At 47.9% G+C, this 19,704-nt stretch overlaps 2 protein-coding genes across 9 annotated transcripts; both read left to right on the forward strand.

Annotated features, from left to right (window-relative positions):
- Positions 1–4,923: 4,923 nt before the first annotated feature.
- On the forward strand, positions 4,924–10,555 carry LOC118378627 (galectin-3). 2 transcript variants are annotated; one of them, XM_035765614.2, is made up of 6 exons: positions 4,924–5,065; positions 5,503–5,517; positions 5,629–6,402; positions 6,914–7,002; positions 8,759–8,933; positions 9,347–10,555. In XM_035765614.2, exons 2-6 carry the CDS (start codon positions 5,506–5,508, stop codon positions 9,500–9,502), a joined length of 1,206 nt encoding a protein of 401 aa, XP_035621507.1. In that variant the 5' UTR covers positions 4,924–5,065; positions 5,503–5,505; the 3' UTR covers positions 9,503–10,555. The 2 variants fall into 2 exon arrangements, with proteins under 2 accessions (XP_035621507.1, XP_035621506.1); XM_035765613.2 differs by having other exon boundaries at positions 5,011–5,161.
- Positions 10,556–11,204: 649 nt separating this feature from the next.
- LOC127915759 (synaptojanin-2-binding protein-like) lies at positions 11,205–18,076 on the forward strand. Of its 7 annotated transcripts, none has more exons than XM_052496174.1 (6): positions 11,205–11,550; positions 13,383–13,519; positions 14,347–14,442; positions 15,562–16,767; positions 17,009–17,054; positions 17,306–18,076. In XM_052496174.1, the coding sequence occupies exons 1-4, from the start codon at positions 11,484–11,486 to the stop codon at positions 15,712–15,714; spliced, it is 453 nt and encodes a 150-aa protein (XP_052352134.1). In that variant the 5' UTR covers positions 11,205–11,483; the 3' UTR covers positions 15,715–16,767; positions 17,009–17,054; positions 17,306–18,076. The 7 variants fall into 7 exon arrangements, with proteins under 7 accessions (XP_052352134.1, XP_052352135.1, XP_052352139.1 ...); XM_052496175.1 differs by lacking the exon at positions 17,009–17,054 and adding an exon at positions 16,877–16,955 and having other exon boundaries at positions 15,562–16,734; XM_052496179.1 differs by lacking the exon at positions 17,009–17,054 and adding an exon at positions 16,910–16,955 and having other exon boundaries at positions 15,562–16,688.
- Positions 18,077–19,704: the final 1,628 nt, after the last annotated feature.

Genomic DNA, 19,704 nt, shown 5'->3' on the forward strand with positions numbered 1-19,704 from the left:
TGATAACACTAGCCTGATGAGGTCCATTCTCCACCAATGCGGTCCCTGATAACACTAGCTTGATGAGGTCCATTCTTCTGTCTCCACCGATGTGGAGGTCCCTGATAACACTAGCCTGATGAGGTCCATTCTTTCCATTCTCTGTCTCCCACCGATGTCTAGCCTGATGAGGTCCATTCTCCACCGATGAGGTCCCTGATAACACTAGCCTGATGAGGTCCATTCTCCATGATGCGGTCCCTGATAACACTAGCCTGATGAGGTCCATTCTCCACCGATGAGGTCCCTGATAACACTAGCCTGATGAGGTCCATTCCCCACCGATGCGGTCCCTGATAACACTAGCCTGATGAGGTCCATTCTCCACCGATGTGGTCCCTGATAACACTAGCCTGATGAGGTCCATTCTCTCCCACCGATGAGGTCCCTGATAACACTAGCCTGATGAGGTCCATTCTCTGTCTCCACCAATGAGGTCCCTGATAACACTAGTCTGATGAGGTCCATTCTCCACCGATGCGGCCCCTGATAACACTAGCTTGATGAGGTCCATTCTCTGTCTCCACCGATGAGGTCCCTGATAACACTAGTCTGATGAGGTCCATTCTCCACCGATGAGGTCCCTGATAACACTAGCCTGATGAGGTCCATTCTCCACTGATGTGGTCCCTGATAACAGTAGCCTGATGAGGTCCATTCTCTGTTTCCACTGATGAGGTCCCTGATAACACTAGCCTGATGAGGTCCATTCTCTGTCTCCACCAATGAGGTCCCCGATAACACTAGCCTGATGAGGTCTATTCTCTGTCTCCACCAATGAGGTCCCTGATAACACAAGCCTGATGAGGTCCATTCTCCACCAATGTGGTCCCTGATAACACTAGCCTGATGAGGTCCATTCCCCACCGATGCGGTCCCTGATAACACTAGCCTGATGAGGTCCATTCCCCACCGATGAGGTCCCTGATAACACGAGCCTGATGTGGTCCATTCCCCACCGATGCGGTCCCTGATAACACGAGCCTGATGAGGTCCATTCTCCACCGATGTGGTCCCTGATAACACTAGCCTGATGAGGTCCATTCTCTGTCTCCACCGATGCGGTCCCTGATAACAGTAGCCTGATGAGGTCCATTCTCTGTCTCCACCAATGCGGTCCCTGATAACACTAGCCTGATGAGGTCCATTCTCTGTCTCCACCAATGTGGTCCCTGATAACACTAGCCTGATGAGGTCCATTCTCCACCGATGCGGTCCCTGATAACACTAGCCTGATGAGGTCCATTCTCTGTCTCCACCGATGAGGTCCCTGATAACACTAGTCTGATGAGGTCCATTCTCCACCAATGTGGTCCCTGATAACACTAGCCTGATGAGGTCCATTCCCCACCGATGCGGTCCCTGATAACACTAGCCTGATGAGGTCCATTCCCCACCGATGAGGTCCCTGATAACACTAGTCTGATGAGGTCCATTCTCCACCAATGCGGTCCCTGATAACACTAGCTTGATGAGGTCCATTCTTTGTCTCCACCGATGTGGTCCCTGATAACACTAGCTTGATGAGGTCCATTCTTTGTCTCCACCGATGTGGTCCCTGATAACACTAGCTTGATGAGGTCCATTCTTTGTCTCCACCGATGCGGTCCCTGATAACATAGCCTGATGAGGTCCATTCTCCACCGATGTGGTCCCTGATAACACTAGCCTGATGAGGTCCATTCTCTGTCTCCACCGATGAGGTCCCTGATAACAGTAGCCTGATGAGGTCCATTCTCTGTCTCCACCAATGCGGTCCCTGATAACACTAGCCTGATGAGGTCCATTCTCTGTCTCCACCGATGTGGTCCCTGATAACACTAGCCTGATGAGGTCCATTCTCCACCTGATGATTCTGGTCCCTGATAACACTAGCCTGATGAGGTCCACTAGCCTGATGAGGTCCATTCCCCACCGATGAGGTCCCCGATGATAACACTAGCCTGATGAGGTCCATTCCCCACCGATGCGGTCCCTGATAACACTAGCCTGATGAGGTCCATTCTCCACCGATGTGGTCCCTGATAACACTAGCCTGATGAGGTCCATTCTCTGTCTCCACCGATGCGGTCCCTGATAACACTAGCCTGATGAGGTCCATTCTCCACCGATGAGGTCCCTGATAACACTAGCCTGATGAGGTCCAATCTCCACCGATGAGGTCCCTGATAACACTAGCCTGACGAGGTCCATTCTCCACCTATGAGGTCCCTGATAACACTAGCCTGATGAGGTCCATTCTCCACCTATGAGGTCCCTGATAACACTAGCCTGATGAGGTCCGGTCTGCTCTTTACACCACCTAGCAGTCTGCCCGATTCACCACCCTCACCAATCAGTCTGCCCGATTCTAACCAGCAGTCTGCCCGATTCCAGTGTCAATACCCCAAAGTCAGTCTGCAACATGTCAGTCAGTCTCCCCTGGCTCCGATTGTATTTGCATTTTTTTTTTTGAAGTAACCATGTATGTCAGCTGCTTCACCACCCTAACCAGTCAGTCTGCCTCCGATTCACCACCCTAACCAGCTGCCCCCCGATTCACCACCCTAACCAATCAGTCTGCCAGATTCACCACCCTAACCAATCAGTCTGCCCGATTCACCACCCTAACCAATCAGTCTGCCCGATTCACCACCCTAACCAATCAGTCTGCCCGATTCACCACCCTCACCAATCAGTCTGCCCGATTCACCACCCTAACCAATCAGTCTGCCCGATTCACCACCCTAACCAATCAGTCTGCCCGATTCACCACCCCAACCAGTCAGTCTGCCCCGGCTCCGATTCACCACCCTAACCAGTCAGTCTGCCCCTGGCTCCGATTCACCACCCTAACCAGTCAGTCTGCCCGATTCACCACCCTAACCAATCAGTCTGCCCGATTCACCACCCTCACCAATCAGTCTGCCCGATTCACCACCCTAACCAATCAGTCTGCCCGATTCACCACCCTAACCAGTCAGTCTGCCCCCGGCTCCGATTCACCACCCTAACCAGTCAGTCTGCCCCTGGCTCCGATTCACCACCCTAACCAGTCAGTCTGCCCGATTCACCACCCTAACCAGTCAGTCTGCCCCTGGCTCCGATTCACCACCCTAACCAGTCAGTCTGCCCCACCACCTAACCAATCAGATTCACCACCCTAACCAGTCAGTCTGCCCCTGGCTCCGATTCACCACCCTAACCAGTCAGTCTGCCCCCGATTCACCACCCTAACCAGTCAGTCTGCCCCCGGCACCACCCTCCGATTCACCACCCTAACCAGTCAGTCTGCCCCCCACCCTGGCTCCGATTCACCACCCTAACCAGTCAGTCTGCCCCCCCCTCCGATTCACCACCCTAACCAGTCAGTCTGCCCGATTCACCACCCTAACCAGTCAGTCTGCCAACCAGTCTGCCTGTCTGTGATTCACCACCCTAACCAGTCAGCTCCGATTCACCACCCTAACCAGTCAGTCTGCCCCGCCCGATTCACCACCCTAACCAGTCAGTCTGCCCGATTCCGGCTCCGATTCACCACCCTAACCAGTCAGTCTGCCTCCGGCTCCGATTCACCACCCTAACCAGTCAGTCTGCCCCCGGCTCCGATTCACCACCCTAACCAGTCAGTCTGCCCCCGGCTCCGATTCACCACCCCAATAACCAGTCAGTCTGCCCCCGGCTCCGATTCACCACCCTAACCAGTCAGTCTGCCCCCAGCTCCGATTCACTCACACCCTAACCAGTCAGTCTGCCCGATTCACCACCCTAACCAGTCAGTCTGCCCCTGGCTCCGATTCACCACCCTAACCAGTCAGTCTGCCCCTGGCTCCGATTCACCACCCTAACCAGTCAGTCTGCCCGATTCACCACCCTAACCAGTCAGTCTGCCCCTGGCTCCGATTCACCACCCTAACCAGTCAGTCTGCCCCTGGCTCCGATTCACCACCCTAACCAGTCAGTCTGCCCCTGGCTCCAATGTCCGACCTCACTAATGCTCTTTTCCAAACATTACTTTTCTGGGCCTGCCTTCTCTTTATTTTCAACTCTGCATTTCGCAGCTTTTCTCTTATTGAATTCATCTCCGACATTGCCACTTTAGCGTCCGTGGATCGATGTTAATTTGTTCTTCCCATTTGGCGAATGTCGTATTTGGAGTGTTTACAGTTTGGCTCTAAAGCTTATGCACCATTTTTTATTTTTTACCTTTATTTAACTAGGCAAGTCAGTTAAGAACTTATTCTTATTTTCAATGACGGCCTAGGAACAGTGGGTTAACTGCCTGTTCAGGGGCAGAACGACAGATTTGTACCTTGTCAGCTCAGGGGTTTGAACTCACAATTTACTAGTACAACGCTCTAACCACTAGTCTACCCTGCCGCCCCATTGCCAGATAACCTAAAATAGTTAAAGAAAAACCTCAATGTAGGCTACAGATATAAAATGCACAATAATTATTCATTGATGGATTTTTTAAGGTATAGTTTTCTCTTTATTCATCCACACAATATTACTGGCCCTAAAGCCGCCCGCCCCTGCTAATCGGCGAGTTATGAGTCAATCCGCACATCACCACGGAACACTATCATTCAACACACCTCATCTGCAGTAAAATCTCGTACATCTCTGCAGCTGCCACCACAACATCTATTTTCTGTGATTTAGGTTCCATTTCTGCGGTACAGTTGATAACCATGACTATGAAGCCAAGTTTACTGAAACACATGGATCTCCAGCGAACAAAACAGTATACCGCACCACGCAAATAGGCAGTCTTTCAATTGACATATTTTCCCATCATTTCATACTGTACTAATTGAGTTTTACTCATATAAAGTTGAGGGGAGAAAAAAAAATGTAGATTTACTTATTTTATTCTTTAAAAAAAAAAAGCTAAAATGTTACTCTGCGGTAATCTTCAATTGCTGACTCGCTTCAATTCAAGGAAAATGCACGTGACTCTGGAACGCACCCATTCGGTTCCACCCGTCGACGTCATAATTCGAGGCGTGTGCAGACCGTGCGTTTCCTTTCGGGAGTTTTTTTGGTACAGTATTTTTAATCTCAACCTGGTACATTCTTTTTTTTTGTGTCTAACTTTAGGATTTGTTGAAAGACGTCCCTCTTCTTTTTTTTTGTCGAGGTAACGTTGAATAATCTAGCTACCGTACTGTTAAAACATGTCTTGATTGTACTTTGATCGTTGAACATTATAAAGATGTCTAATCAGCTAGCTAGCTTGTGTTTGTTAGCTAGTTAACTACGTAAGTGTACATCGAGCCACTAGCCACGCCGCTAGCTTCTAGCTCTCTGCATGTGTGCAACACTAACCAGCCTGTAATCCATCCAGTTGAATAAAAAGCTTATAGCTAGGTAGCTTGTGATAGCTCGCCAGCGAACTAGCTACTTCAGACTGTTATATGTCAAGTGATGGTCTATGGTTAGCTTCAGACCTAACTTTATATTACCCCCATTACCTTTCAGGACATGGATTTCTCGGTGAGTTATTTTTATCAATCAAGTTTATCATCAATGTATACCTTTTATTTAAGCTGGTAAATGTGTTGGTGACGATCATGGTACCAATGGAAGTTCATTTCTGGTATGCAGCTGGCAGATGCCATAGCGGACGATGTCCCGGGCCAAGCTGAGAAAGCGAGTAACCCCAACCCAACCGCCCCTCCTCCCACTAACCCAGGATGGCCTGGTGCAGCTCCTGGAGCCCCAACACAGCCCTCTGCTCCTGGGGGATTCCCTGGGGGGCCACAGTCTGGTCCAGGGGCCCCAGGGCAGTTCCCTGGAAGCCAAGGACCGTTCTCTTCTGGTCCCGGAGCCCCAGGGCAGTATCCTGGAGCTCCCTCTGCCCCCGGTGGGTTCCCGCCCGGACCAGGGGTACCGGGACAGTACCCAGCCGGGCCCGGAGCACCTGGACAGTACCCAGCCGGGCCCGGAGCACCTGGACAGTACCCAGCCGGGCCCGGAGCACCTGGACAGTACCCAGCCGGGCCCGGAGCACCGGGACAGTTCCCTGGACAGTTCCCCCCTGGTGGGACCCCTGGTCATTTCCCTGGAGGCCCAATGCAGTACCCATCTGAACCCTTCCAGACTAGCCCTGGAGCACCCCCAGGACCCTATCCTAACGTGCCTTACCCAGGAGCCCAGCCTGGTGGGGGGATGTATGGGCCTGGAGGTCCAGGAGCTGCCTTCCCCCCTGGAGGAGGCACCTTCCCTGGGTTCCCTGGTGGGGCCTTCCCTCCAATCCCCCCTGGATCATGGAGTCCTGGGGGCGGTGGAGTTTTCCCTCCCCAGCCCGGTCATCCTGGCTCTTTCGGTCCAGGTCCCATGGGACCATATGGGGGATCGGCAGCTCCAGGAGGCATGTTGGTGAGTAAATACATGATTTTAAAACACTACACATTTGCTTCCTTCCTGGTGCATTTCTATCCTCGGCTTCCCTGCAGCATCTCTGTACACGCAGTGTGGCTCTTTGGAGGGGTTTCTAGCCTTGTGTGGCCATCCCGATCTCACCAGCTTACACTGAGTGCAATGGTCAGGATGGTGGATCAGGCTAAGGATTTGCTGGGGGGAAAAAATGCTGTTGATATTCTAGATACTGCAATAGCATTATATTGGTCTGAGGGCTATGTTTTAGTGTCACTACTGACCACTCTGGACGTGGTAACTAATAATAACAATTGATTGGATTTATATGGTGCTTTTCCAGTGCCGTAATTAGGGTGAAGTACTGTGGTATCTTTTAAAATGTGCACTTTTTACATTAGATATGTTGATAAGACAGTTTACACCTGTTATTGTATTATTCCTGAGACACTTCCGGTAGTGCATCTGATGATGACGACGACGACATGTCATGTAAATATAACGTCTGTTTCAGCCGGTGCCGTACGAACTGCCTCTCCATGCTGGCATCATGTCCAGGCTGTTGATCACCATTGTAGGGGAACCCATTGTTGGAGGAGAAAGGTAGGTACGCACACACACCATTCATCCATCCATTAATGAATTAATCCATTCATTTATCTGTTCATTCATTTGCACATTCATTCCGCTCCTTACACCTTATCTTATAAAAAGCATGGTCTTTATGTACAGCGCCTTCAGCAAGTATTCAGACCTCTTGACTATTTCCATGTTTTGTTACGTTACAGCCTTATTCTAAAATGGATTCAATAAAAAAAAAAAACATCCTCATCAATCAGACACACAATACCCCATAATGACATCACAATATCCCATAATGACATCACAATACCCCATAATGACATCACAATACCCCATAATGACATCACAATACCCCATAATGACATCACAATATCCCATAATGACATCACAATATCCCATAATGACATCACAATATCCCATAATGACATCACAATACCCCATAATGACAAAGTGAAAACAGGTTTTTGGAAATGTTTGCAAATGTATTAAACATTTAAAAAAACATATCTTATTTACATAAGTATTCGGACCCTTTGCTATGAGACTCGAAATTGAGCGCAGATGCATCCTGTGTCCATTGATCATCCTTGAGATGTTTATACTTGATTGGAGTCCACCTGTGGTAAATTATATTTATTGGTGCAAAAACCAAGCCATGAGGTCAAAGGAATTGTCCGTACAGCTCCGAGACAACCCGATGGTCACTCTGACAGAGCTCCAGAGTTCCTCTGTGGAGATTGGAGAACCTTCCAGAAGGACAACCATCTCTGCAGCACTCCACCAATTATGTCTTTATGGTAGAGTGGCCAGACGGAAGCCACTCCTCAGTAAAAGGCACATGACAGCCTGCTTAGAGTTTGCCAAAAGGCACCTAAAGACTTTCAGACCATGAGAAACAACATTCTCTGGTCTGATTAAACCAAGATTGAACTCTTTGGCCTCAATGCCAAGCGTCACGTCTGGAGGAAACCTGGCACCATACCCACGGTGAAGCATGGTGGTGGCAGCATCATGCTGTGGGGATGTTTTTCAGCGGCAGGGACTGGGAGACTAGTCAGGATCAAGGCAAAGAGGAACAGAGGAAAGTGCAGAGAGATCCTTGATGAAAACCTGCTCCAGAGCACTCAGGACCTTAGACTGGGGCGAAGGTTCACCTTCCAACAGGACAACGATCCTAAGCACACTGGCAAGACAACGCAGGAGTGGCTTTGGGACAAGTCTCTGAATGTCTTTGAGTGGCCCAGCCAGGGTCCGGACTTGAACCTGATCAAACATCTCTGGAGAGACCTGAAAATAGCTGTGCAGCAACACTCCCCATTCAACCTGACAGAGCTTGAGAGGATCTGCAGAGAAGAATGGGAAAAACTCCCCAAATACAGGTGTGCCAAGCTTGCAGCATCACACCCAAGAAGACTGAAGGCTGTAATCGCTGCCAAAGGTGCTTCAACAATGTACTGAGTAAAGGGTCTGGATACTCATGTAAATGTGATATTTCAGTTTAATTTATTTGATAAATGAGCTAAAATGTCTAAAACCTGTTTTTGCTTTATTATCGGGTATTGTGTATAGATTGATGAGGGGGCCAAAAATTAGTGGGTTAATCCGTTTTAGAATAAGGCTGTAATGTATAATAAAATGTGGAAAAAGTCAAGGGGTCTGAATACTTTCCTAAGGCACTGTATATCCATTCATACTCCTTATCTATAGTCAAATGCATGGTCTTTATGTATATTGGTGATGATAAATGAAAACAGTTTTTTAAATTTTTTTATTCCAGGTTCCATGTTGACTTTTTAAAAGAGGAGGACGAGGAGGACGATGAAGAGGTTGTATTTCACCTCAACCCTCGTTTCTATGAACAACAGGTTGTCCGTAACTCCCACCTGGATGGGTGTTGGGGTCCAGAGGAGAGAGACGGAGGCTTCCCCTTCGTTCCTGGACAACGTTTTGAGGTACAGTAGGGTTGGGGCAGAGCAGGGTTGGGGTCCCCTGGTGTTTTGAGGTACAGTATTGAGCAGGGTTGGGGTCCCCTGGTGTTTTGAGGTACAGTATTGAGCAGGGTTGGGGTCCCCTGGTGTTTTGAGGTACAGTATTGAGCAGGGATGGGGTCCCCTGGTGTTATGTGGGTAGAGAAAGTCAACCATTACAAATAAAGTAGTGACATTACTTATATAGATGTACTGTGACCTCAACTACAGATAATCACTTACCTATACTGTAAATTAAATGAATGACAATCTCTAATACATTTTTCTGACAAAGATCTGTCACTATTAAAGATTTGCAATTTTTTAAAGTTCTGTATTTGAACACAAACAGTTATTTAATTTCTGAGTTGTTATTGTGACTGCCCCCCTCCCTGCAGCTAAAGGTGCTAGTGGAAGAGGACTCGTTTAAAGTAGCCGTGGACGGGAACCATTGTCTGGAGTATGAGCACAGAGCCGGAGGGTTTGAGGACGTCACCCTGCTACGTGTGGTGGGGGATGTCACTCTCTACAGCGTGGCCCCGAGCATGATCTAACACTCCAGAGAGACTACCGCCCAGTCCCAAATGGCACCCTATTCTGATAGGCTCTTGTCAAAGAAAAGTAGTGCACTACATAGGGAATAGGGTGCCATAGGGCTCTGGTCAAAAGTAGTGCACTACATAGGGAATAGGGTGCCATTTTGGGATGTAAAGTCCAGTTCACTTCACCTGACTGACACTGTGGGCCAATGATCTGGATGGGGGCGGTGCAGCTCACATACCTCTTTTCACACTACCGTGCTGAACCAAACTGTGCTAGCTAGCATGGTTCCAGCAGCTGTGGCGGATGGGTAACCAGGCCCGGCTCGGTTTAGCTCCGTGGTGTGAAAAGCCCTACACAGCATGTCCTGTAGGCTATAGGTAAATAAAAAAAAAAAGAGATCTAATTATTTGACTGTGTCATTTAAAACGTGGTATTAATCTATACAAATGAGGGCAAGGAACTAGGCTATGTAACGGTGTCGGAGAAGGAGGTATCTGCTTTTTAACGGCAGTTCTAGGGAACGTAACCATATTTATTCTGCATGAAATGTCTCAAGGACAAAGGGGGGGGCGTGTCCTTTTAGCATTTCACAATGTCATGACGGCAGCAAAGTAGACTGTATATTGTTTTTGTATGTCTATAATTACAAATGAGCCTTTCAGGGTTATGATGCATGTTGTGTGTGTGTGTAACCAATGGACTGAACATCCGTGTAGCTTTTGCTTTGAAACACTTTATTCTGTTGCAATGCTGTCTGCAAGGCTGAATGGACATGGACTAGAAGGATAGAGAGAGAGAGCCTCTGTGGACTGTAAACTGGTCTAGGGTTCATTTAGCTAAGATCGTAACATGTGTTTAGACATTTTACAGTATTAATCCTCTAGGTCTTGCCGATTTTTAAAGGTCCGTTAAATGTTATGAAGTAGTCAGATCTGCAGCTAAAATGAAATGTAAACTGTTGTAGCTAAATCAATGTATCACTTTGTAGATGTTACCAAAGACTTAAGTATTATTTTCAAAATGAAGTTTTGTCAATAAAGAGTGAAGAGAGCTGATACAATCTATGACTATAGTTATCAGTGGTTTCTTTTTCAGAAACTGCCTAGATGCTGATCTTGGGTCAGTTTGTGGATTTGACCCATTAATGGATTCGGGGAGGAGAAGCTGATCCTAGATCTGTACCGGGTGGGGAAACCTGAGCATTCATTCATAAGGAATACGCCCTGTGGATAGGCCAGGGGTGTAAATCATTCGTCCTAAACGTTTTGCAATGGGAATCGTTCACTCCAAATGGAAAACGTTTTGCAAATGAAAACTAGTTTCTATTGGACAAATTCAGTTAGGTCCCGCCCCGTTTTGTCCGTTTGGTTCTGTTTGGTTCCTAGTGAAATACATCCCAGGTTGAGAACCACTGGTTGTTACAAGCTGTTTTTTCCTTTTATTACGCTTCCGGACACAAGGTCAATGCGCAAAATTATTACGCAGCATCATCTGGATATCTGTGCAACACATGTTCAACATTCACCTTCTGCTACCCTTTCTGTCAAAGCCTTCGTTACGCATATAGTTTTGACGCATACCGTAAATAAATCCAACGTACACACCACGCAGCGTGTCATTGGAAAATGTATGTCATTCTGGTGTGCCAAAAATACACTGTGTGTGTGTGTTAGGAGTAATGGCTATATAGTACATAACTCACTTGCATTGCACTTTTGGAAACCTCTGTTTCCTGTTTGCACTTGACCGATAGAAACATTTCTGGTTGGTTCAACCAAAAGTCATGATAAGTAGAGCAGTAGATTTGATGACCCGTCTGGGAAGTGTAGTTGTTGTAGTCCATCAGAGGGCAGCAAACTGCAGGAAGAGGACGAGGCAGGCAGCAGACACACACACAACTCCTGCATGAGTTCACCTTCACATTTATAACTACCCCCCCCTCCCTCCCCAAAAAACAGCTATTTAGCTTGGCCTTTGGGATTTCCTTACATCATGAACGGGTCAACAAAGTATACTGCGCCTACGGTGCTGGGTATACAGTTGAAAAGAGGACCACAAGGTAAGAAAATAGCTTTCAGTCTCATCTCCTGACAGCTACCTAGCTAGCTAGCTTGCAAACTGATGGCCTGGCTAACTAGGTAGCTAGCTCATAAGCTGTTGCTTGCTCGCTAGCTCAGCTGGCTTGTCTTTTATTTAAAATTAAACTTTTGTCAACTTGGTATCTAATCTGGTCATTGCAAATAGGTTGCAACTTGAACGCCACTGATATTGAGTTTTCCACCTGTAGTTTACTGAGCCAAATAAATCGATCTAGCAACTAGTTAGCTAATGTTAGTCTCTTACTCATTCAATGTTGTCGCAATAGCATTTCTCAGCTAATCAGAAGTGACAATCCCTGATCCCTGTACAGTAGTATTAGTTACCTGTCCTACCAATATTTTAAGTCAGATTTTAGCCGTAAAAAGTGTCTGTACTTAGCAAATCTTTGTCTCAGAACCATTTGTTCACAAGTTTTATGACATTATTTTACGACATTATTTATGACATGACTTTACGACATGACAAGAAGCCTGACTGCATGGAAGGGCATTTTTATAGGCTATTATTGGAGTGGTTATGATTGTACTTTGTCCCAAATAGATGCCAACATTGTAATCGGCAGACTTCCCATTCAGTCCACACTAGAGGTCGACCTCTAGTCCACACCTCTCAGGACCCGTCTGCAACATGTACTACTGGCTGCATTACCATAGTTACATTGCCTTTCCCATAGAATTAGAATGCTTTATATTTCTCTATGGCCTCTCCTTCTTTGAATATCCAGACAGTTATCAGTAGGCTGTTTTAACTTTCACTTTCACTTACTGTACTCTTCTCCCCCCCTCTCGCTTCCCTCTCTTCTCCCCCTCTCACTTCCCTCTCTTCTCCCCCTCTCACTTCCCTCTTCTCCCCCCTCTCCCCCTCTCTTCTCCCCCTCTCGCTTCCCTCTCTTCTCCCCCTCTCGCTTCCCTCTCTTCTCCCCCTCTCTCGCTTCCCTCTTCCCTCTCTTCTCCCCCCCTCGCTTCCCTCTCTTCTCCCCCTCTCTCTCGCTTCCCTCTCTTCTCCCCCCCTCTCGCTTCCCTCTCTTCTCCCCCCTCTCGCTTCCCTCTCTTCCCCCTCTCGCTTCCTCTCTCTTCTCCCCCCTCTCGCTTCCCCTCTCTTCTCCCCCCTCTCGCTTCCTTCTCTTCTCCCCCCTCGCTTCCCTCTCTTCCCCCCTCCTTCCCTCTCTTCTCCCCCTCTCCCCTCCTCTCTTCTCCCCCTCTCGCTTCCCTCTCTCTCCCCCTCTCGCTTCTCCTCTTCTCCCCCCTCTCGCTTCCCTCTCTTCTCCCCCCTCTCGCTTCCCCTCTTCTCCCCCCTCTCGCTTCCCCCCCTCTCTTCTCCCCCCTCTCGCTTCCCTCTCTTCTCCCCCTCGCTTCCCTCTCTTCTCCCCCTCCTTCCCTCTCTTCTCCCCCTCGCTTCCTCTCTTCTCCCCCCTCGCTTCCCTCTCTTCTCCCCCTCGCTTCCCTCTCTTCTCCCCCCTCTCGCTTCCCTCTCTTCTCTCCCCCTCTCGCTTCCCTCTCTTCTCCCCCCTCTCGCTTCCCTCTCTTCTCCCCCCTCTCGCTTCCCTCTCTTCCCCCTCCTTCCCTCTCTTCCCCCTCTCGCTTCCTCTCTTCTCCCCCCTCGCTTCCCTCTCTTCTCGCTCCCTCTCGCTTCCCTCTCTTCTCCCCCCTTCCCTCCCTCTTCTTCTCTCCCCTTCTCGCTTCCCTCTCCTTCTCCCCCCTTCTCCTTCCCTCTCTTCTCCCCCCCCCTCTCGCTTCCCTCTCTTCTCCCCCCCTCTCGCTTCCCTCTCTTCTCCCCCCTCTCTCTCTCCAGGTCTGGGGTTTAACATTGTGGGAGGTCTGGACCAGCAGTATGTTCTGAATGACAGTGGGATCTATGTGGCCAAAATCAAACAGAATGGAGCTGCAGCGTTGGATGGAAGATTACAAGAAGGAGACAAGATATTGGCGGTAAAGATAAAGATGGACTTTCAATTTTTTAGTTTGTCAAGCAGAAAACCTCTCCCCCACTAGCTCAACCGCTAGAGAGCCGACTAGTGGACTAGCTTGGGGAGCAGAAAACCTCTCCCCCACTAGCTCAACCGCTAGAGAGCCGACTAGTGGACTAGCTTGGGGAGCAGAAAACCTCTCCCCCACTAGCTCAACCGCTAGAGAGCCGACTAGTGGACTAGCTTGGGGAGCAGAAATCCTCGCCCCCACTAGCTCAACCGCTAGAGAGCCGACTAGTGGACTAGCTTGGGGAGCAGAACCTCTCCCCCACTAGCTCAACCGCTAGAGAGCCGACTAGTGGACTAGCTTGGGGAGCAGAAAACCTCTCCCCCACTAGCTCAACCGCTAGAGACTAGTGGACCTTGGGGAGCAGAAAACCTCTCCCCCACTAGCTCAACCGCTAGAGAGCCGACTAGTGGACTAGCTTGGGGAGCAGAAATCCTCGCCCCCACTAGCTCAACCTCTAGAGAGCCGACTAGTGGACTAGCTTGGGGAGCAGAACCTCTCCCCCACTAGCTCAACCGCTAGAGAGCCGACTAGTGGACTAGTTTGGGGGGCAGAGGGGTTAGGAGGAGGAATGTGATGTTTGAATCAATAAATCAATTAATCAAATAGTCTATCTGGGGAAAATGTGTATTATGCTTGCGCTTTAAGCCATCTACTGCAGAAGACTCCAGTCTTATCTCCGGAAGGGAGATCCTAAATGAACTTATCGTGGTACAGTCTACTTTAGGTCTAGTATTTGATCACATTAGTATGTATTAAGCTCTGTTTTTGTCTTTATGTAGATAAATGGTCACAAGCTGGAGAACCTGTCACACAGTGCTGCTGTGGAGCTCTTCAGGTCAGCAGGAGAGGATGTGCAGCTACGCGTACAGCAGAGGGTGAGTGGGGGGTCCTTTTCCACTCGTCTGGACCTTCTCAATCCGCCTGGGGCGGCAGGGTAGCCTAGTGGTTAGAGTGTAGAGGTGGCAGGGTAGACTAGTGGTTAGAGTGGAGGGGCGGCAGGGTAGACTAGTGGTTAGAGTGTAGAGGTGGCAGGTAGCCTAGTGGTTAGAGTGTAGAGGTGGCAGGGTAGACTAGTGGTTAGAGTGGAGGGGCGGCAGGGTAGCCTAGTGGTTAGAGTGGAGGGGCGGCAGGGTAGCCTAGTGGTTAGAGTGTAGGGGAGGCAGGTAGCCTAGTGGTTAGAGTGGTGGGGCGGCAGGGTAGCCTAGTGGTTAGAGTGTAGAGGTGGCAGGGTAGACTAGTGGTTAGAGTGTAGAGGTGGCAGGTAGCCTAGTGGTTAGAGTGGTGGGGCGGCAGGGTAGGCTAGTGGTTAGAGTGGTGGGGCGGCAGGGTAGCCTAGTGGTTAGAGTGGTGGGGCGGCAGGGTAGCCTAGTGGTTAGAGTGGTGGGGCGGCGGCAGGGTAGCCTAGTGGTTAGAGTGGAGGGGCGGCAGGGTAGCCTAGTGGTTAGAGTGTAGAGGCGGCAGGGTAGCCTAGTGGTTAGAGTGTAGAGGCGGCAGGGTAGCCTAGTGGTTAGAGTGTAGAGGCGGCAGGGTAGCCTAGTGGTTAGAGTGTAGGGGCGGCAGGGTAGCCTAGTGGTTAGAGTGGAGGGCGGCAGGGTAGCCTAGTGGTTAGAGTGGAGGGGCGGCAGGGTAGCCTAGTGGTTAGAGTGTAGAGGCGGCAGGGTAGCCTAGTGGTTAGAGCGTTGGACTAGTAACCGGAAGGTTGTGAGTTCAAACCCCTGAGCTGACAAGGTACAAGTCTGTCGTTCTGCCCCTGAACAGGCAGTTAACCCCGGTAGATATATATATATATATATATATATATATATATATATATATATATATATATATATATATAAAAAATCAACCAACATCTTCGGCAGGTTTGGTCGTATTCATTCGGGAACATTGTAGCAAAGCGTTTTGCACCGTTTCACTTTTGGTTCCTACTGAACACACTCTGATGTGTTGTAAACATGTCACTTTGTTGCCAGTGACGTTTCCCTGTTTCCCAACAGCCCACCATGGCCATGAATGGTCCCCCCAGTTCCAGACCTGACGGCGGCTCGTCTGTCTCCTCCTTGGGAATACTTGTGGCCGTCCTGGGAGCTGCTGCAGCCGTTACTGTCCTCTTCATGCGCTTCCAACCACAACTGAGGAGGCATTTTTAAACCTGTGTATCTTTCTCCCCCGACGCATTTTTAAAAGCAAAACCTAGTACTGAACCCCCCTCCCAAAAAGATAATATACAACACCAGTGAAAAGTTTGAACTCACCTACTCATTCAAGGGTATTTTTTCTTTATTTTTACTATTTTCTATATTGTAGAGTAAATATTTTATTTTATATTCTTCAAAGTAGTCACCCTTTGCCTTGTCAGCTTTGCACACTCTTGGCATTCTCTCAACTAGCTTAACCTGGAATGCTTTTCGAAGGAGTTCCCACATATGCTGAGCACTTGTTGGCTGCTTTTCCTTCACATCCCAAACCATCTCAATTGGGTTGAGGTCGGGTGATTGTGGAGACCAGGTCATCTGATGCCGCACCATCACTCTCCTTCTTGGTCAAATAGCCCTTACGCAGCCTGGAGGTGTGTTGGGTCATTGTCCCGATGAAAAGCAAATGATAGTCCCACTAAGCGCAAACCAGATGGGATGGCATATCGCTGCAGAATGCTGTGGTAGCCATGCTGGTTAAGTGTGCCTTGAATTCTAAAAAAAAATAGGGTCATCAGCAAAGCACCATCACACCACCTCCTCCATGCTTCACGGTGGGAACCACACATACGGAGATCATCCGTTCACCTTCTCTGCATCTCACAAAGACACGGTGGTTGGTCTAATATCCATTGCTTGTGTTTCTTGGCCCAAGCAAGTCTCTTCTTCTGATTGGTGTCCTTTAGTAGTGGTTTCTTTGCAGCAATTCCACCATGAAAGCCTGATTCACGCGGTCTCCTCTGAACAGTTGATGTTGAGATGTGTCTGTTACTTGAACTCTGTGAAGCATTTATTTGGGATGTAATTTCTAAGGCTGGTAGCTCTAATGAAGTTATCCTCTGCAGCAGAGGTAACTCTGGGTCTTCCTTTCCTGTGGCGGTCCTCATGACAGCCAGGTAACTCTAATGAACTTATCCTCTGCAGCAGAGGTAACTCTGGGTCTTCCTTTCCTGTGGCGGTCCTCATGAGAGCCAGGTAACTCTAATGAACTTATCCTCTGCAGCAGAGGTAACTCTGGGTCTTCCTTTCCTGTAGCAGCCAGGTAACTCTAATGAACTTATCCTCTGCAGCAGAGGTAACTTGGGTCTTCCTTTCCTGTAGCGGTCCTCACAGCCAGTTAACTCTAATGAACTTATCCTCTGCAGCAGAGGTAATTCTGGGTCTTCCTTTCCTGTAGCGGTCCTCATGACAGCCAGGTAACTCTAATGATAACTCTGGGTCTTTCTTTCCTGTAACTTCTGGAGCAGAGGTAATTCTGGGTCTTCCTTTCCTGTAGCGGTCCTCATGACAGCCAGGTAACTCTAATGAAGTCGTGAGGTAACTCTGGGTCTTTCTTTCCTGTAGCGGTCCTCGTGACAGCCAGTTAACTCTAATGAACTTATCCTCTGCAGCAGAGGTAATTCAAGCGGTCCTCATGACAGCCAGGTTCTAATGAAGTTATCCTCTGGGCAGAGGTAACTTGGGTCTTTCTTTCCTGTAGCGGTCCTCATGACATTAACTCTATGTCTGGGTCTTCCTTTCCTGTGGCGGTCCTCATGACAGCCAGGTAACTCTAATGAACTTATCCTCTGCAGCAGAGGTAACTCTGGGTCTTCCTTTCCTGTGGCGGTCCTCATGAGAGCCAGTTTCATCATAGAGCTCGATGGTTTTTGCGACTGCATTTGAAACTTTCAACGTTCTTGAAGTTTTCCAGATTGACTGACATTCATGTCTTAAAGTGATGATGGACTGTTGTTTCTCTTTGCTTATTTGAGCTGTTCTTGCCATAATGTGGACTTGGTCTTTTACCAAATAGCCCTATCTTCTGTGTACCACCGCTACCATATCACAACATAACTGATTTGCTCAAATGCATTAAGAAGGAAAGAAATTTCACAAATCAACTTTTAACAAGGCACACCTGTTTTAATTGAAAAGCATTCCTCATGAATCTGGTTAAGAGAATGCCAAAGAGTGTGCAAAGCTGTCATCAAGGCAAAGGGTGACTGGCTTTGAATAATATAAAATATAACATTTATGTTGATTTTTAAGTTTATTAAAAAAAAAAAATTCAAGAAATGTTTGGTTACTACATGATTCCATATGCGTTATTTCATAGTTTTGATGTCTTCACTGTTATTCTACAATGTAGAATATAGTCAAAATAAGGAAAAACCCTGGAATGAGTAGGTGTGTTCAAGCTTTTGACTGGTACTGTATATACATATATTTTTTTTGTGATTACCAAAATGCTAAACTTGACTTTCTTGCTACAGGTATAACACCGACTAGATAATGAGAACTTTGTAATTGTACAAATAAATTTAAAAAAGATGTGCGCATGGCATTCCCTCTGCTGTGCAGAGCTGTGCTCCTCAGACAGAAGGACTTGGCGGACCTAAAAAAGCTTATTTATCCCAAAGATATCGTTCTCTGTCAGGATAGAGATTTATTTGTAGAGTTTTTTAGGGCAGAGGTTGAGCCCGACTCACTCAAGGGGCCTGCCTGCTCACCAGTTTCCTGTTCTTACAGGGTGTTTTTGGAAACTGAAAGGCCATGTTGTGTTCAGTCACTCAGAGTAGCCTTTGTAACTGAATGGCTGATCTGTTTTTTTTTTTTGGTGAGACGGTAGGCTGAGAACTCACTGGTATACTGTGCTTTGATTGGTCCGTCTGTACAGATGCAAATTAGCTCTGTGTTTTGATTTGTCCGTCTGTACATATGCAAATTAGCTCTGTGTTTTGATTTGTCCGTCTGTACAGATGAAAATTAGCTCTGTGTTTTGATTTGTCCGTCTGTACAGATGCAAATTAGCTCTGTGTTTTGATTTGTCCGTCTGTACAGATGCAAATTAGCTATGTGTTTTGATTTGTCCGTCTGTACAGATGCAAATTAGATATGTGTTTTGATTTGTCCGTCTGTACAGATGCAAATTAGCTCTGTGTTTTGATTTGATAATTCTTATGTTTATGTTTCGTCCCTCCTGTGGTTAAAATGTCTCTATAATTGTACCAGAATCATTTCAGGTTGAGTAGCTCTATATGTGTAAAGATAACATTTGAGCTTGTGGTGTTTGAGGTTGAGAGGTGGTTCAGACTAGTCACATTGAGGCTCGTGATGGATGTTGAATCAGTGATGTGTTCTGAACATAGTAGCCTGGTCTCAGATCTGCTGTCTCATTCTATAGCCTGGTCTCAGATCTGCTGTCTCATTCTATAGCCTGGTCTCAGATCTGCTGTCTCATTCTATAGCCTGGTCTCAGATCTGCTGTCTCATTCTATAGCCTGGTCTCAGATCTGCTGTCTCATTCTATAGCCTGGTCTCAGATCTGCTGTCTCATTCTATAGCCTGGTCTCAGATCTGCTGTCTCATTCTATAGCCTAGTCTCAGATCTGCTGTCTCATTCTATAGCCTGGTCTCAGATCTGCTGTCTCATTCTATAGCCTGGTCTCAGATCTGCTGTCTCATTCTATAGCCTGGTCTCAGATCTGCTGTCTCATTCTATAGCCTGGTCTCAGATCTGCTGTCTCATTCTATAGCCTGGTCTCAGATCTGCTGTCTCATTCTATAGCCTGGTCTCAGATCTGCTGTCTCATTCTATAGCCTGGTCTATTCTATAGCCTGGTCTCAGATCTGCTGTCTCATTCTATAGCCTGGTCTCAGATCTGCTGTCTCATTCTATAGCCTGGTCTCAGATCTGCTGTCTCATTCTATAGCCTGGTCTCAGATCTGCTGTCTCATTCTATAGCCTGGTCTCAGATCTGCTGTCTCATTCTATAGCCTGGTCTCAGATCTGCTGTCTCATTCTATAGCCTGGTCTCGGATCTGTTGTCTCATTCTATAGCCTGGTCTCAGATCTGTTTGTGCTCTTGCCTACTCCACTGCTGTCCCTATCAAGACAAACTGTTTGGTGTGACAAGGAGTTGGCACAAACTGGCATCATCAGGCTACTATATAAATCAGGCG

Source organism: Oncorhynchus keta, chromosome 35 (assembly GCF_023373465.1).
Source record: "Oncorhynchus keta strain PuntledgeMale-10-30-2019 chromosome 35, Oket_V2, whole genome shotgun sequence".
Classification (NCBI taxonomy): Eukaryota; Metazoa; Chordata; class Actinopteri; order Salmoniformes; family Salmonidae; genus Oncorhynchus; species Oncorhynchus keta.